This window comes from Erpetoichthys calabaricus, chromosome 6 (genome assembly GCF_900747795.2).
Source record: "Erpetoichthys calabaricus chromosome 6, fErpCal1.3, whole genome shotgun sequence".
In the NCBI taxonomy this organism is placed as follows: Eukaryota; Metazoa; Chordata; class Cladistia; order Polypteriformes; family Polypteridae; genus Erpetoichthys; species Erpetoichthys calabaricus.
Window position 1 is genome coordinate 195,544,830 of NC_041399.2, and position 18,342 is coordinate 195,563,171.

The 18,342-nt window shown below is 42.0% G+C and overlaps 1 protein-coding gene across 2 annotated transcripts in view; it reads right to left on the bottom strand.

Annotated features, from left to right (window-relative positions):
- The window catches only part of LOC114653748 (1-phosphatidylinositol 4,5-bisphosphate phosphodiesterase gamma-1-like), a 217,117-nt gene that overhangs the window by 91,138 nt on the left and 107,637 nt on the right, over positions 1–18,342 (bottom strand). For both annotated transcript variants that reach the window (XM_028804243.2, XM_028804244.2), the window contains exon 6: positions 137–217. In XM_028804243.2, coding sequence (XP_028660076.1) covers positions 137–217 — 81 coding nt within the window. The remainder of the gene's footprint in view (positions 1–136; positions 218–18,342) is intronic.

Sequence of the window (18,342 nt, forward strand, 5' to 3'; positions counted from 1 at the left end):
ATTGCTTCAATTAAGAATACCAGCATATGTGCAATGAGAAGTTAGGAAGCGCAGATATAAGCAGAAGCTCAAACAGAATGATAAGCACCAGATAACACCATGGCAGAATTTAAACAAACAAATCTCTTTTACTTACTGCTCTCTGGGCATCAAACATGAGGTTCTTATAAAGTTGAGTGAAGTGAATGAAGGTCAACTCTGAACGGGCCTCCACCTCCTAGAGAAACAAGACAGGTGCAGCAAGAGAGAAGAGATCAAAGGCTTATGGAGTGGAGTACACACACATGTCATACATCTTCAGTCTTCTACCATAGCACAAGATCAATGACAAGCCTCCACTCGAACGATAAATCACCAAGCCTTTCAGTCTGAGCCAAGAACCGATGAATGACATGACCTACCAGTACGGCATCTCAAACCATTAAAGTAACATAGAAAGAAAGCAAAACATGGACAGTAAAACGCTCTTTATGCAAGTAGCCAGTAAAACAGGAAAGCAAACAATTAAAAAAATGATACTAATCAGTATGGAATGGTCCAAACAGCACTTCCATGTAAATTTCACTTAAGTGATACCACAAGAAAATCATTCAACAGGAGATTTTGCAATATAATATAACTGATTGGGGTGTACAAAAAAATTCAATCAAGTACAGCAACATTTATAGTATTTATTATGTACAGAACTTAATCTAGAGTAAAATGAACAATTGAATTTAAACACCTTGGGTTACATGAAGTAAACAATCCCCAAAGACAGACAGATTGGTACAGGGTGGCTAATGTCGACCTTTAAAGAACTATTGTGGGGTGTGCAGTGGGTATAAAAAGAATCACCCCCTTCAAAATATTCACATTTTGTTGCTTTGCTGCCTGAAATGAAGACAAACACACACAAATATTTTATTCCAGCTGTATTTACTCAATCCAGCTTATAACAGACAAGTGAAAAGATATAATAGCAACAGTTCAGAAAAAAACAAAAAAGCAGAATCACTGAGATGGTTAAAGTATCAGCCCCCTGTGTCAGTACTTTGTGGATCCACCTTTTGCTTTGATTCCAGTCTTTTGGGATTCTTCTCTACCAACTTTGCACATCTAAACTGTGTAATATTTGCCCACTCATCTTTATAGAGCTGTTCAAGCTCAGTCACATTGGATGGGTGACCATTGCTGGACTGCAATCTTCAAGTCATTCCACAGATTTTCAAAGTCTGGGCTCTAACTCGGCCATGCAAGGACTTTCACCTTTTGCTTCGGGTCATTGTGATGTTGGAAGGTGAACCTTCTTCCCATTTACAACTTTGTGGCAGAGGGCAGCAGGTTTTCCTCAAGAATCTGACTGTTTTGTCACATCCATTTTCCTTCTATCTGGGCAAGTGCTCCAGTCCCTGCTGGACAGAAACAGTGCCACAGTAGGATGCTAGCACCTCCATGCTTTACTGCAGGTATGTTGTGTTCTTTGGATTCTTAGCCATTTTGGCTTTCCGCCACATATGCTGTTTGGCGTTGATGCCAAATAGTTTGATTTTGGTCTCATCTGACCATAACACCTTTTTCCATTTGTCCTCAGAATCTTCAAGGTGCATTTTGGCTAAGCTCGATCAAGACTTAATGTGGCCTTTCTTGAGGAGTGGCTTTTTTCTTGCGACCCTCTCATACAGGACCACATTTGTGGAGCATTTGGGATCTTGTTGTCTCATGCACACAATGACCACTCTTGGCCAAAAATTTCTGTAACTTTTGCTAGCCTCTCTGACCAGTTTCCTCCTCGCTCTTCCATTCTGTTTGGAGGGAGGTCCCTAGCAGTACCAGACACTTTCCACTTCTTCATTATGGACTTGACTGTGCTCTAATTTATTGATAAAACCCTTGAATTGTTTTTTGTATCTAATCCTGACTTGTGCCTGTCCACAACTTCATCCCTGAGATCTTTTGATAGTGCCTTGCTACCCATAGTTGATTGTTTGCTTTCAGTTGCACTTCCAAGCCGTAGAATGCTGCAGGAGTAGCTGAACCAATCAGAATGATTACAGCTGATCACAGGTGGAAGCCAATTAGCTTGGTGGACAATGGAGAAGGTGATAACTTACACGTGACTGAGTATTTTTAGGAGGAGGGTAATCCTTTAACCATCTCAGTAATTCTTGCTTATCATTTTTTATTTTTTCTGAACTGTTAGTATGAATGTCTTCTTGGGATTAATAAAGTATCTATCTATCTATCTATCTATCTATCTATCTATCTATCTATCTATCTATCTATCTATCTATCTATCTATCTATCTATCTATCTATCTATCTATCTATCTATCTATCTATCTATCTATCTATACTTGGCTGTTATAATTTGTATTGAGTAAATAGAGTTGGAAAAATATTTTTTGTGTGTGTCTTCATTTCAGGCTGCAAAGCAACAGAATGTGAATATTTTTAACATGGTTATCCCCCATAAACTGTCTGCACCCCACCCTCTGTGACTGGCTCCTAGACTTTCTGACTAGCAGGCCCCAGTCTGTAATAGGATTTCAGCCACCATTATCACAAACACAGGCACCCCACAGGGATACGTCCTCAGCCCCATCCTCTACACCCTGTTCACCCACGACTGTGTCACCTCCCACAAAGATAACATCATCCTAACATTCGGAGATGACACTGGAATAATGGGAGGCATCACTGGAGGGGATGAGGTGGCCTACAGGAGGGAGGTGGCGAGTCTGGTGTCATGGTGAGAGGACAACAACCTCACCCTCAACACAGACAAGACGAAGGAGATGATAGTGGACATGAGGAAGGAGAGAAGACCTCACCGGCCACTGTTCATCCGATGGCTTGAAGTGGAGAGGGTGAGCAGCATTAAATACCTGGGCGTCTACATCAGTGAGGACCTCACTTGGACACTTAACACTACACAGCTGGTCAAGAGGGCCCAGCAGCGTCTATACTTTCTCAGGAGGCTGAGGAAGTTTGGTATGTTGACTAAGATCCTCTGCAACTTTTACAGCTGCATTGTTGAGAGCATCTTGACCAGCTGCATCACCGTGTGGTACGGCAACACTAGTGCTATGGACCGCAAACTGCTGAGAAGATCACCAGGACCCCACTGCCCACTCTGCAGAGCATCTACAACTGCAGAGTCCGCAGGATAACTGCCTCGATCCTCAGGGACCTTACCCACGCCCAACACAAACTGTTCACACTTCAACCCTGAGGCAGGAGGTATAGACGTATGAAATGCAGGACTTCCAGGCTAAAGAACTCTTTCTTTCCCAAGGCCATTAGACTCCTAAATAACTGACTGGAGTTTATAACCATCGTTCACCTCATTCTATCTACCTCACACAACTGTATTTGACTTGTCCATCACACACCTACCTGCACATTACACTTTATACTTCTATTCTGTTTTTATACTTTATGCTGCCCCTGTTACTTATTATCTATCTGCTACTTATCCTCTTTAATAAAATCCCTGTGTGCGTCCAGGTGTCTGTATGTGTGTGTCTTCTGGTGAAGTGTGCATGTGCAGGGCACGGTGCGATGCGCGATATTACTGTCACAGAAAATTACAGGTGTTTTATGGAAATACAAACCAGTATTACTGTGAGAGGGAACACAAAGTCAATAATAGAAATGATAAAATTCACTCTGACACATAATCTATTCTCTTTTGGACAAGATTGCTACTTGCAACAAATGGGGACTGCAATGGGCTGTCGGTTTGCACCTCACTATGCAAACCTATTTATGGCAAAATTGGAGGAAGATTTCATGTCAACGTGCATCGTAAAACCAATGTTGTATCTGTTACATAGATGACATCTTCATAATCTGGACTGCCAGTGAGAAGGACCTCCTCCATTTTCATAATGAATATAATTGTTTTCACCCCAACATAAAGCTGAAGCTGAATTACTCAAAAACAGAAGTCAGCTTCCTTGACACCACCGTTCAACTGAAAGACAACACCCTTGTAACTTCTGTTTTTCACAAACCGACAGACAGACGGACCTACCTGAAAAGTGATAGCTTCCACCCCAAGCATATAAGACGCTCCATTATTTTCAGTCAAGCAATACGGTACAATCGTATTTGCTCAGACCCGACAGACCGGGATCAACAACTGCAGGAGCTCAGACAAGATTTCATCAGACAAGGTTACACCCCCAAAACAACAGACACTCAAATAAGAAGAGCTACTGCCATACCCAGAGACAACCTTCTGGAATATAAAAACAAAGACAACAAGAACCGCATCCCCCTTGTTGTCACCTACAACCCACATCTTGAAACACTTCGAAAAATTATAAAAGAACTTCAGCCAATACTAAACAATGACCAAATACTGAAAAATGTATTTCCTGAACCTCCCCTCCTGGCATACAGACAACCACCAAACCTTTAACAACTAATTGTCCGAAGCTCCCTAAGTGAACCAACAGAAAATGGCACATCTCCATGCCTACAGAAAAGATGCAAAACATGTGCCCACATCTATGATACAGACCGTATAGTTATACCACACTGCCGACTTGAACATCACATAAAGGAATCATTTTCCTGCAGATCATCTAATGTAGTCTACCTAATTTTCTGCATGAAATGTCCTGACACTGCACTCTATGTGGGAGAAACTGGACAAACACTCCGCCAGAGAATGAATTTACACAGGTTCCACATTAAACATGGCCACACAGATGTTCCTGTAGCGGCCCACTTCAACAGCCATGGACACTGTGAGAGGGACTTTAAAGTCACAGTGCTTCAAAACACAGCAAGAGAGAAAAGAATGGGAAGTTAAACTCATGGTAAAATTTAACACATTACAACATGGATTGAATAAAGACAAGAGTTTTATGGCCAGATATGAGGATTGTTTCCATCTCTCAGAATGACAGACAGCCTGTCTACAGATCCACATTGTTTTGAAAAAACTCATTACAAACTTGAAAAGACTTTGTTGGACATTTATCTCATCCAGAGATCTTGACAATACATTGTTCTTTTCTCTCTTGTTAAATTAACCCTAGCCTGAATGAATCTATTAATTTTTTACATTTAAAATTTCTCATTTAAAGATTTACCAATGTTGTTTCTTGTCCTAGAGTGTGTATATAAACACAGGGAACTCCAGTTTCTGTATTACATCTCGCCTGAAGAAGGGGCCTGAGTTGCCTCGAAAGCTTGCATATTGTAATCTTTTTAGTTAGCCAATAAAAGGTGTCATTTTGCTTGGCTGTTCTCTACTATCAGAGAAAATTAAAGGTATATTATGGACGTACAAGCCAGCGGACGTACAAGACAGTATTACTGTCACACAAAATTAAAGACACACAATACACGGCGGCAGCCCATGAAGAACGGTCAGCTCAGCAAGTAAACATCAACAAAAGAAAGGCTGAAAGACAAAGAAAAATACGACCAACAAAAAGAATGAGGTCAAGGTCCCTGGCCATTTAATACAGACTGTTCCTACTAATGTTTATGCACTACTGTTCTAGCGCCCGTTATTTATGTTTATCTTTATACGTTGGTTTTATCATTTGGTGTGGACAGCAAGGAAAGAATTTCATTGTACAGGGAAACGTGTTTCCTTACTGTGCACATGACAATAAACTTTGAACTTGAACTTTTCTATACCCACTATCTGTATGTGTGTGTTCATTTCTTTTTCTTCATCATCCAGCATGTGCTCTGGTAGGGCAAACCAGCTGTCAGCAATTTTCAGTTATACATTTCTGTGAACGTTGCTCTGTGTGTGCACAACCGTGTGCAGGCGAGCGCTCTCATACAGTATATCTTTGTGCGCCTCAATTGTTGCAAAGATGTATGTGGTTTTCAGATCATTAAAACAATGTGGATGAGAACAGGCCATACAGCCCAACAAAGATTGCCAGTCCTATCCACTTAATTCTTTGAAAATAACATCAAATTTACAACAACAATGTAATTCTTGTATAGCCCAAATCACACAAAGAATGCCTCAATGGGCTTTAATAGGCCCTGTTATTTTGACAGCTCCGTCAGGCCTTGACGCTCTAACAAAAAAAGAAAAAACTCCCAAAAGAAAAAAAAAATTAAAGAAATCTTAGAAAAGGCAATTCAGAGAGAGAACCCCTCCAGGTAGATTGGGTGTTAAAAGAGGGGATAAAAACAACACTCAAACCAGAACCAGTAAGCCTCTTCACAGAGTTAGATATCCAGTCTATCAAGGCCACCTCAGAAATACAACACAACAGTACAAACTACAAGGCACAATGCAAGAGTAGATTATAGCACTCACTAAAAACAGAACTATCACATATGAGGGTACAGATTTGTTCAAATATGTCAAAAACAAAGTAGAAACTAATTAGCATAAATAAAAAGCAACAATGTCTGTCTATCAGCTCATTGTAGAACCACAGCCAGACTGTAGTAGTAAAAGAGTCAGAGACAAGGCAGACACAGTCAGAGCCCTGGAGATCTCAGCCAACAAGCTGCCTCCCCCCTATTGGTCATTCCACAGCTAAGTCAGTGCTGGGCCAGCCAATCAGATAAAAGGACCTTTCTATTCCATGATTCTAGTGCTCCTTTTTCTGAGATGACTTTTCCATTGACAGGCAAACAACAAATCTAGCTTTGCAGGTCACTAAAGTCCAACCGTCTACCACACTACTTGATGATTAAATGATGTATCTGCTTGTGTTATGCATTATGGCAACTTAATAAATTATGTATCTCCTAAAACTATTGCAAATCAATACTCAATACTTAAATTAAACAATGGCAGTTATCACTGGGCATACAGTGGGTCCAACTGTTTTGGAACAATCTGGGGATGAGACAGTAGGCCAAACTGGACCAAAACCAACAGATCTGGAGTCTGTAACAAGACAAACGCAATGCAGCGTGTTGGAAGACGTTTATCGAAAGTTATCATTGTACATGCTGTAGGTCTCAATGCTCAGGGAGGATATCTTGGAAACCACTTATTCTCAATATTTCTATCTTTCCTAGGGTGTAGTCACCCAGGAACGTTACACAATATAAAACAAGTACCATTTTCTGATACAACTGAAATTTTAAGACATGAAAGTCAATTTCGATTTTCCTCGCACACACATGTAGACTCCATGCTAAAACCAACCTATCTCGACATTTTGAACATTGTAGAAGCAGAATCTGAACTTAACTTGATAGCAAATTTATGATCCCATCACCAAACTCTCATTTACATGGAAGTAACAAAACACAAGAAACAAAAAATAAGACAATTAATACGGGACTGTCCGCAAACCTGTCCTGCTCCGTCTTTTCATTATGAAAAAAGGCCAAAAATTAAGCATGAAGGACTGAAACCGTCTAAACCCAAAACCAAACTCGACCCAAGATTTGTGGATCTAAGTTGTGAGAAGTCAAGCAACATGACACCTTTTACTGACTTTTTGCTTGACTTCTCACTACATTCATAATGGCTAACACGGTACAACACCCTAGCACTATAGACATTCAAGACATGGATCTAAGTTGAAATCGTAGATCGATAAGTTAAGTACATAAGTACATCTGTTAGTTATGCCATTTGTATGATAAACACTCCCATTCATGATTAAAATACACTCCAAAGTTCAGAGAGGAAGCTGATCACACTCGTGTGTACTTTGGACTGAGCTGCTTTCTGGAACATTCAAGTTCGCTTTTTCTGTTTGGATTTGGTTTAGTGATGCATTGTGGTCCATAGCTGTCTGACTGTTATCAGTGCCTGCAGGGTAAGGTTTCAGTGTGGTTAAAGAGAACATTTGAAGTAGCAGGGCAGTTATTTTAAAGTCAGCTAATGTTTGGAATGTCGAATCACGTGAGTGGCGTTATGTCCTGATGTTTATATTGGTAAAAAGCCTCTGATCTGTGACATCTTGAAAGTTAGAGCAGCACGAGAAATTTGAGTGCCAGTTTTTCTCACAGCCAGACACGTTATTAACATTAAATTCACCTTGTCAAATTTAAAATAAATATTCCCTAAAAGTGTTTCATCTTTCTGTAGACTTAACAAACTTGATCTCCTGCTCTTTCAAGTTAATATGACATTCTGTTACCTGAGCGCTTCTCGAGTTCAGTCCTGGGGTAGGGTACTCCCTACGGCTGCAGGTTTTTGTTTCACTGTCACCGAGTTGTTTTGCCTCTAATGGAGTTTATTGTTCACTTAGCTGACATTTTTTTTCTTCTTTTATTCTGCATTCGGAAAAGTTCAGTAAGTAGTGTGAGATTTATAGTGCATTCTGAAAATATTCAGATTCCTTCACTTTCTGTATGCTTTACTGTGTTGTACATTTAACCTGAAATGAATACATTTGCCACTTTTGCCCATCATCTACACTCAATAACCCACAATGACGAATTAAAAACAAGTTGTCAGAAATGTTTGGAAATGTGTTAAGTATCAGAAGGTGAAATCTCTCATGGGTGGCACGGTGGCGCAGTGGGTAGCGCTGCTGCCTCGCAGTTGGGAGATCTGGGGACCTGGGTTCGCTTCCCGGGTCCTCCCTGCGTGGAGTTTGCATGTTCTCCCCCGTGTCTGTGTGGGTTTCCTCCGGGCGCTCCGGTTTCCTCCCACAGTCCAAAGACATGCTGGTTAGGTGCATTGGCGAATTCTAAATTGTCCCTAGTGTGTGCTTGGTGTGTGGGTGTGTTTGTGTGTGTCCTGCAGTGGGTTGGCACCCTACCCTGGATTGTTTCCTGCCTTGTGCCCTGTGTTGGCTGGGATTGGCTCCAGCAGACCCCCGTGACCCTGTGTTCGGATTCAGCGGGTTGGAAAATGGATGGATGGATGGCTGAAATCTCTCATTCTTAGTATTCTGACGCCTTGTTTTAATTCTCCTTGACGTGTGTCTGGAACGTGACAAACTGACTTGACCGGACATCGTTAACCTGTGTATTGAACTTCCCACAGTTGTGTATGTCAGGACAAAAAACCAAGCCATGAAGTCCAAAGAAATCTCTGTGGGCCGTCACAATCAAATTGTGGTGAAGCATTGATCAGTGCAAGGGGATAAAACCATTTGTAAAGCTTTGAGTGTTCCCAGAAAGCACAACAGCTGCAATATAACTGTGAAATGCAAGAAGGTTGGAACCACCAGGACTCTTTCTAGAGTTGGCCGTCTGGGCAAATGGCGTTACCAGGCAAGAAGGAGGTGACTAAGAACCCAGTGGTCACTCTAACAGTGTTCTCAGCTTTGATAGGACAACCTTTTGGAAGGATGCAGCAATGCATTAATCTGGCATTTATGGTAAAGTCGATAGATGGAAGTCACACTTGAGTAAAACACATCTGACAGTTTAAAGGACTTGGACAGCATGACGGAAAAATGTCTCTGGTCCAATGAGACAAAAATTGAACTTTTTGGGCAGAACTCCAAGTGCTATGTCTGGCAGAGAGCGAGCCCTGCTGATCACCTGCCTAATACCAACCCTGTGGTAAAGAATGGTGGTGCTTCTCAGTTATAGGGGAACTGGTTAGAACTGACGGAAGGGTGAATGCAGCCAAATCCAAAGGGTCCTTGAACGTCCTGGGTATGACGTTAATCTGCATCCAGCCCTGTATGTAGGTCCTCCAGCCTGCAGGGAATAAACCTGGGGGTTGGTGGCAGAATTGGCACTCCAGCCACCATAAAAAAAAAAACCTCACACTGGTTCCACTCCATCTGAACTAGTGTGGCGCTGAGGTATCACCCACCACATGGCTGCACTCGGGTCCTAATCTGGGTTCCTGAGTTGGTTTGTCATGTGGGGGTACGGCAATGTGCTGTATCAGTGCCTGCTCCTAACCCTTTCTCTTGAACAAAACCTGCTTCAGAGGGCATGCAACCTCAGACTGAGGTGATGATTCATTTTTCAGCACTGCAATGACCTGAAGGAGACAGCAAGACAACACTGGACTGGTGTCAAGACAAGTCTGATCATCCTTAAGAGGCCGAGCCAAAGCTCTGACTTAAACCCCATTGAACACCTGTGGAGAGACCTGAAGAGGGCAACCCATCCAATCTAATGGAGCTTGAGTGAAGTGACCAAGAAGATTGGATTTTGGGATAAACTGGTTTGTGAGGCTTGTATCGACCTACTCAAGAAGAGTCAAAGCTGGAATTGTTGCCAAGGGGGCTTCTACAAAGTACTGATTTAAAGGTCTGAATATTTAAATGAATGAGAGATTTCGGTTTTTGATTTCAAATAAATTTGCAAACCTTTCTTTAAACACTTTTCATTATTGGTTAGGGAGGATGAGGGAAAAATGCAAAAGCATCTATTTAAAAATAATCTACAACCCAATGTAGTAGTACTGAATGTACTGTACATTTCTTTAGTTAAATACAGTATATCTGTATTTAGTCATAACTTTAAATGTTTAACTCTATTTTGTCATTTTCCTAATAACTACATTTGTGCTGATGCCTAAACATTCATACTGTATCCCTAAAATAGGGGGTCTTCTGGAGTGTTGCACTTAGTTTGCGGATGAGGAGGTGAAAGCACCCTGATAATTGGGCCAGGATTTGTGTCTTTAGTGCGTTTTTGTGTATTAAAAATGGTGGTCATTGAACTTCAAAGAATGATCTTGTGGCCAAACAGTTTAGGTCTTGTCCTCTAAGGACACAGTTGTAATCACTCAGACAAACAATTAGAACGTCAGAAATTTGGCAGACGAGAGGAGACCATTCAGCTCGTTTATTTAGCTAATAGCTAAGCTGTTTCATCCAGACACTTCTTAAATTACTGCAGATGAAGACGGGGACACAGGTAGAAACCATCCATCCATCCATTTTCCAACCCGCTGAATCCGAACACAGGGTCACGAGGGTCTGCTGGAGCCAATCCCAGCCAACACAGGGCAGGAACCAATCCCGGGCAGGGTGCCAACCCACCACAGGACACACATCCACACACTAGGGCCAATTTAGAATCACCAATCCACCTAACCTGCATGTCTTTGGACTGTGGGAAGAAACCGGAGCGCCCGGAGGAGACCCACGCAGACACGGGGAGAACATGCAAACTCCACACAGGGAGGACCCGGGAAGCGAACCCAGGTCCCCAGGTCTCCCAACTGCGAGGCAGCAGCGCTACCCACTGCGCCACTGTGCCACCCAGGTAGAAACTGATGATTGTAAATTTCACACAGACATTAGAACATTTTTCTTCACACAGGGCTGTATAGACACACGGCATCAGTCTTTAAGTAGTGCCGTAGACAGTAAGTAGAGGTCTGTGTTTTTGGGAGAATTTAGGTGAACAGGAAGAATGAGCTTTGTGGGGCTGAATGGCCTGTCCTCATTAAAATTCTTTAAACGCGATAATGTTGCAGTTCACCTTTTTCTGTGGAGTTTGTTCCTTTAAAGGATAGGTTTAGCATTTTTCAAGTCAAATTTATTTCTTGAGAAACATGGCATATACAATATGCATGTTTTATGCGAAATTGTGTTCTTAAGTTAAGCGCTTTCTATAAATTCAAAAAATTCAGAACCAGTCCTGCATTTTACAGTGCAACCATATGGGGCACCGCAAAATGAAAATCTAAAAACTTACTGATGACATGGCAAATCGTTCAGTTTGAGAAAACATGCCTTCCGTGTTTCCGACGCATACTGTATCTGTGACAACAAAAGAGATACAGAAGTAACCATTTTATCACATATTTCTGGTACTATTTTTCCCAGGCTAAGGATATGTTTTCTGTTCACTTGTGTGAGTTCTCACATGAATATGAAAATAATTCAAAATGAAACCAAACGACGTGGCACAAACAGTTTACTGCAATTTGGTCTAACGCTTCTTCTTCTTCTTTTTTTGGCTGTTCCCGTTAGCGGTTGCCACAGCGGATCATCTTCTTCCATATCTTCCTGTCTTCTCCATCTTGCTCTGTCACACCCATCACCACCTGCATGTCCTCTATCACTACACCCATAAACTTCCTCTTAGGCCTTCCTCTTTTTCTCTTGCCTGGCAACTCTATTGTTAACATCCTTGTCTCAATATACCCAGCATCTCTCCTCTGCAAATGTCCAAATCAACACAATCTCCCCTCTCTGACTTTGTCTCCCAACCGTCCAACCTGAGCTGACCCCCTAATGTCCTCATTTCTAATCCTATCCATCCTCGTCACACCCAATGTAAATGTTAGCATCTTTAACTCTGCTACCTCCAGCTCTGTCTCCTGCTTTCTGGTCAGTGCCATCGTCTCCAACCAATATAACATAACTGGTCTCACTACCGTCCTGTAGACCTTCCCTTTCACTCTTGCTGATACCCGTCTGTCACAAATCACTCCTGACACTCTTCTCCACCCATTTCACCCTGCCTGCACTCTCTTTTTCATCCTCTTCCACAATCCCCATTACTCTATACTGTCGATCCCAAGTATTTAAACTCATTCACCTTCGCCAACTCTACTCCCCTCATCCTCACCATTCCACTGACCTCCCTCTCATTCACACACATGTATTCTGTCTTGTTCCTACTGACTTCCATTCCTCTCCTCTCTAGAGCAGATCTCCACTTCTCCAGGGTCTCCTCAACCTACTCCCCACTATCGCTACAGATCACAATGTCATCAGCAAACATCACAGTTCATGGGGACTCCTGCCTAATCTCGTCTGTCAACCTGTCCATCACCATTGCAAATAAGAAAGGCCTCAGAGCTGATCCCTGATGTAATCCCTCCTCCAACTTGAATGCATCCATCACTCCTACCGCAGACCTCACCACTGTCACACTTTCCTCATACATATCCTGTACAACTCTTACATACTTCTCTGCCACTCCCGACTTCTTCATACAATACCACAGCTCCTCTCGAGGCACCGTGTCATATGCTTTCTCCAGGTCCACAAAGATGCAATGCTACTCCTTCTGGCCTTCTCTAAACTTCTCCATCAACATCCTCAGAGCAAACACTGCATCTGTTGTGCTTTTTCTTGACATGAAACCATACTGCTGCTCACTAATCATCACCTCCCTTCTTAACCTAGCCTCCACTACTCTTTCCCATAACTTCATGCTGTGGCTCATCAATTTTATCCCCCTGTAGTTACTACAGCTCTGCACATTCCCCTCATTCTTATCGGCACCAGTACACCTCTTCTCCATTCCTCGGGCATCCTCTCACTTTCCAAGATTCCATTAAACAATCTGGTTAAAAACTCCACTGCCATCTCTCCTAAACACCTCCATGCTTCCTCTGGGGGTAAAAGGTTGTTGTCGGAAGAAGACGAGCACTGAGGTAGTGTGCACAGCTGGTGTTCTTTTATAATGACTGAGTCTTAAAATATTGGTGGTTTAATGTTCAAAAATAACATATATAAGTATTTTACAATATGGGTGTAATCACAATGTGGAGATTAATGCTCGACAACTTTCTTAGTCTGAAAAATGGACCTCTTCAGAAAGTTTTTAAGCTCTTGTTTTCTGGGTCTCACATGGCCCACTGGGCTCCACCTTAAAATGGCACAACTTGCTATGTGTTTTTTATTTTTTTTCAAATGATAGAAAATGATTAACTTTAGAAAACAGGTTTGGGCGTTTTGGGAATTTCAATTGTTTTACAAAATGATGTACTGACATGACTGACAGTTTTATGCCTTTATGCTTTAAGTAATGGAGAGCAAATAGAATGTTTAATGTGTTTTTTTTTTTAAATAAATGTCTAACAATATCATATTTTTAAATGTTAAAACATGCAGGAATGTTAATGCCTGATACTAATATCCATCCATCCATTTTCCAACCCGCTGAATCCGAACACAGGGTCATGGGGGTCTGCTGAAGCCAATCCCAGCCAACACAGGGCACAAGACAGGAACCAATCCCGGGCAGGGTGCCAACCCACCGCAGTGATACTAATATCTCACATTTAATTCTGTTTCTCCAATATTAACCTCTTTACACTAGCTGCTTGTTAGTTTCAGAACTGACTTTAAAATCTTGTTGCTAGTTTTAAAATCATTACATGGGTCTGCTCCTGCCTATTAATCTGAATTGTGTGTTTTACACCAGCCATCCAGAGAGCTTAGATCTACCGGTCAGTTGTCTCTCATGGTCTCTCGCACTAAGTGTAAAACTAAGGGGGACAGGGCTTTTGCAGCTGCTGCTCCTCATCTGTGGATCTCTTTACGTCTTTACGTTAAGGAGTCTCCTTCAACTGAACTGTTTAAAACGAGACTGAAGATTCATTTCTATTCTCTAGCTTTCAGTGACCTTTGCTGATACTAATGGTTGCCCTACTCTCAGTCATCTTCTTTCTTTTCTTTAACTCACCACTGGCTGTATTTCATTTTACCATACTTTATTTCTGTTTATTTTATTTGTGTTCATTGCATGTTTTAATGTAAGGCACATTGGCTACAGCATTACTGATGTTGTTTTGAAAGTGCTCTATAAATAAATTGACATTGATGTCTCATTTTAAAGGGAAGGAAGCTATATAACCAGTCCCTGCTTGGGCACATTTATGATCCTCCTAGATCAGATAAGGTTGTTTGTGAAGTGGGAACCGCAGCCTGCAGGCCTTGCATCTGTTTGGTTGCTACTGACTGGTCTTCTAGCCTGAGGGAATACAGGTGGCTGAGATGAAAGAACATGAATAGGCCACAACTGGACTGGAATGAGGGCTGGAGGGGGGGGGTTTAAGGGGGGAGGGTGTCTGCCTGGCCATGAGGTGAGTCAAGGATGGCAGGACAGACTTAAGTTCTGAGAGAAAGTAAATGTGTCTCTGCCATTTTCCATCCTGTGGAGAGGCAAATTCTTTTGCTCTGTGCAGATAGCATGCTGGATTAGGAGCCATGTGGGTTCCCCTTGAATCAGAAATGAAGCAGGACATTAAGACAGACAGCCACCTTGTAGTAAACATATGCTGCTACATAGGTAGTGATATTATTTTTGTTACATTCATTACAAACACATTACAGTGGAACCTCGGGTCATGAACGTCTCAGAACACGTACAAATCGGGTTACGACCAAAAAGTTCGCCAAACTTTTGCTTATGTTCACAACCACACACTCAGGTGACGAACAAGCCAGTTTCCCTTCCGGTTCGTACGTGCCGGTGATTTACACACGTGTTCAGTCTCTCCATGTACAGTACATTGTTCTCGGTCAGACGTGCATCGCACAGAGGGACTTTACCTCAAAATTGTAATCTCCTCTCCACCCAGCTTCCTGCTCACTTCCTTCATGCCAGAACTTGACTCATGCAAGGTTAGTTTTCTTGGTTATTTATGGTTAGTTTTTGTATAAATTAAAGATTTTTCAAATGTTAATTTTTTCACTGTGCTTAAAACTCATTAAAAAAAAAACTGTTTACAGCGATCAGTTCGTAAGGCTGCAGCGTAAACTCTTGCATTGTTAGTTTTCTCTGTTCAAAGTTTTCTCAGTGTTATTTAATGCTTTTACATTTAGTTTACTATTACACTGTGCATTCTGTGGTATAATTAATTCTTTTTGTGCTTAAAAATCTTTAAAAAAATATATTTACATACGGTCTGGAACGGATTAATTGTCTTTACATACAATCCTATGGGGGAAATTACTTCAGGTCACGACCAAATCGGATTGCGAGTTTTGGAACGAATTACGGTCGTGACCTGAGGTTCTACTGTACTTTGTTTATTATTTTGGGCATATCATCTATAATACATGATGAATACTGTAAATGTGTAACTATCTCTCCTACCTGTTCTGGTACTCTGTCTATTTGCCTGGAGTTATAGATGTAAAAGCAAAGGAGATTTATTTGCAGTAACTACACTGACCAGGCTGGTAAGATGGTAATAAACACAATGACAAAGGCTATGGGTAGGATTTGAGCCATTCTGGCTGACAAAACAGCCTTCAGAATGCAGTTTGGCTTTGCTGAGGTGCTGACCTTCCTGATTTATACTTAATCACTGGTACTTAGTTATAGGAGAAAACTGGAAACGTGTTCACTTTTGACATTCGATGTCTGCTTCTGTGCTATTTGTGGCTCAGTGAATAGCCCTGAATGTCCTCTTGGTGTTTTGTTTTGAATCTTTGCCGAGTCTGTCTACTGCTAGTCTGGGGCATCTCAGACATAAATATTTGTTTTATCAATAATGTGTTTCATTGCTATATTTATTTTTTTATTTTAGGCTATAAGTCATAAGGGTTTAGTATAAAATGAGCATTTTATCAATTACTGTGCTTCTGGTTTATTAGGAAGAACAAGGGGGGCTCTGCCCCCTGCTCACTTCGCTCGCCTACCCCCGGCGTTGGGTATCCTGAAATACATTAGTCGAGCTTGTTCGTCTTGAAGCCGTGCCTGCTTTGCTTGCGGCATTTCAGATGAGCGTTGTAGGCACCTGCGTTCATTGATTTTATCCAGGTGGGCTCGTGTTTGTATATCCATCAGTCGAGCTCGTTCGTTTTGAACCCATGCCTGCTTTGCTTCTGCAGTTTCAGACGCGCATTGTAGGCACCTGCGTTCATTGATCTTATCCAGGTGGGCTTGTGTTTGTATCGTTGAGCTGTATTGTGTTTGAATTCGGTGTAAAGCGTTCAGCGGTTTGTACAATCCCAAGCAGCACATTATTCCTAACTGCACTCCGCAGTAGTGCCACTCACAATATGGCGGTGACGCCTGCACCTTCACTCCGTACCATCTTTGTGGACCCGTGGGGCCGCTGTAGCCTCTTCCGTTTGAATCTGGGCTGCAGCGCAGAATCCTCTTTTTTGTGTGGCTGTGTCGGTAGTCGTTAGCTATGGGCGCGTTGTTGCTTCATTTCTCATTCACGTCAGTTGAGCTCTTTCGTTTTTGGGCCGTGACTCCTTCGTGCGCGGTGGATATGACTTCGCTTGCGGTTTATGAGACGTGCGCTGTACGCGCCTGCGCAGTACGTCTCATGTTCCCATCGCCGTGTACCTGCGTCCGTGCCATCCGGTTTACCATTCTCGGTTAGTAATATGGATATTTTGGGACTTTTCTAATTCCTACTTTAGAAAGTTTTAATATGCGACATACAACCCCACTGCACCCTCACCCAGCTCTTAAATACAAACTATTAAATCATTTTGACTGACACTCCTCATGTTTAACCATTTAACATGGCTCTCACTCTTCATGCTTTACAACTTTTCACTCCTTCTATATACAGTTAGGTCCATAAATATTTGGACAGAGACAACTGTTTTCTAATTTTGGTTCTGTACATTACCGCAATGAATTTTAAATGAAACAACTCAGATGCAGTTGAAGTGCAGACTTTCAGCTTTAATTCAGTGGGGTGAACAAAACGATTGCATAAAAATGTGAGGCAACTAAAGCATTTTTTGAACACAATCCCTTCATTTCAGGGGCCCAAAAGTAATTGGACAATTGACTCAAAGGCTATTTCATGGGCAGGTGTGGTCAAGTCCGTCGTTATGTCATTATCAATTAAGCAGATAAAAGGCCTGGAGTTGATTTGAGGTGTGGTGCTTGCATGTGGAAGATTTTACTCTGAACAGACAACATGCGGTCAAAGGAGCTCTCCATGCAGGTGAAAGAAGCCATCGTTAAGCTGCGAAAACAGAAAAAACCCATCCGAGAAATTTCTACAATATTACGAGTGGCAAAATCTACAGTTTGGTACATCCTGAGAAAGAAAGCAAGCACTGGTGAACTCAGCAACGCAAAAAGACCTGGACGTCCACGGAAGACAACAGTGGTGGATGATCGCAGAATCATTTCCATGGTGAAGAGAAACCCCTTCACAACAGCCAACCAAGTGAACAACACTCTCCAGGGGGTAGGCATATCGATATCCAAGTCTACCATAAAGAGAAGACTGCATGAAAGTAAATACAGAGGGTGCACTGCAAGGTGCAAGCCACTCATAAGCCTCAAGAATAGAAAGGCTAGATTGGACTTTGCTAAAGAACATCTAAAAAAGCCAGCACAGTTCTGGAAAAACATTCTTTGGACAGATGAAACCAAGATCAACCTCTACCAGAATGATGGCAAGAAAAAAGTATGGAGAAGGCGTGGAACAGCTCATTATCCAAAGCATAGCACATCATCTGTAAAGCACGGTGGAGGCAGTGTGATGGCTTGGGCGTGCATGGCTGCCAGTGGCACTGGGACACTAGTGTTTAGTGATGATGTGACACAGGACAGAAGCAGCCAAATGAATTCTGAGGTGTTCAGAGACATACTGTCTGCTCAAATCCAGCTAAATGCAGTCAAATTGATTCATGATACAGATGGACAATGACACAAAACATACAGCCAAAGCAACCCAGGAGTTTATTAAAGCAAAGAAGTGGAAAATTCTTGAATGGCCAAGTCAGTCACCTGATCTTAACCCAATTGAGCAGGC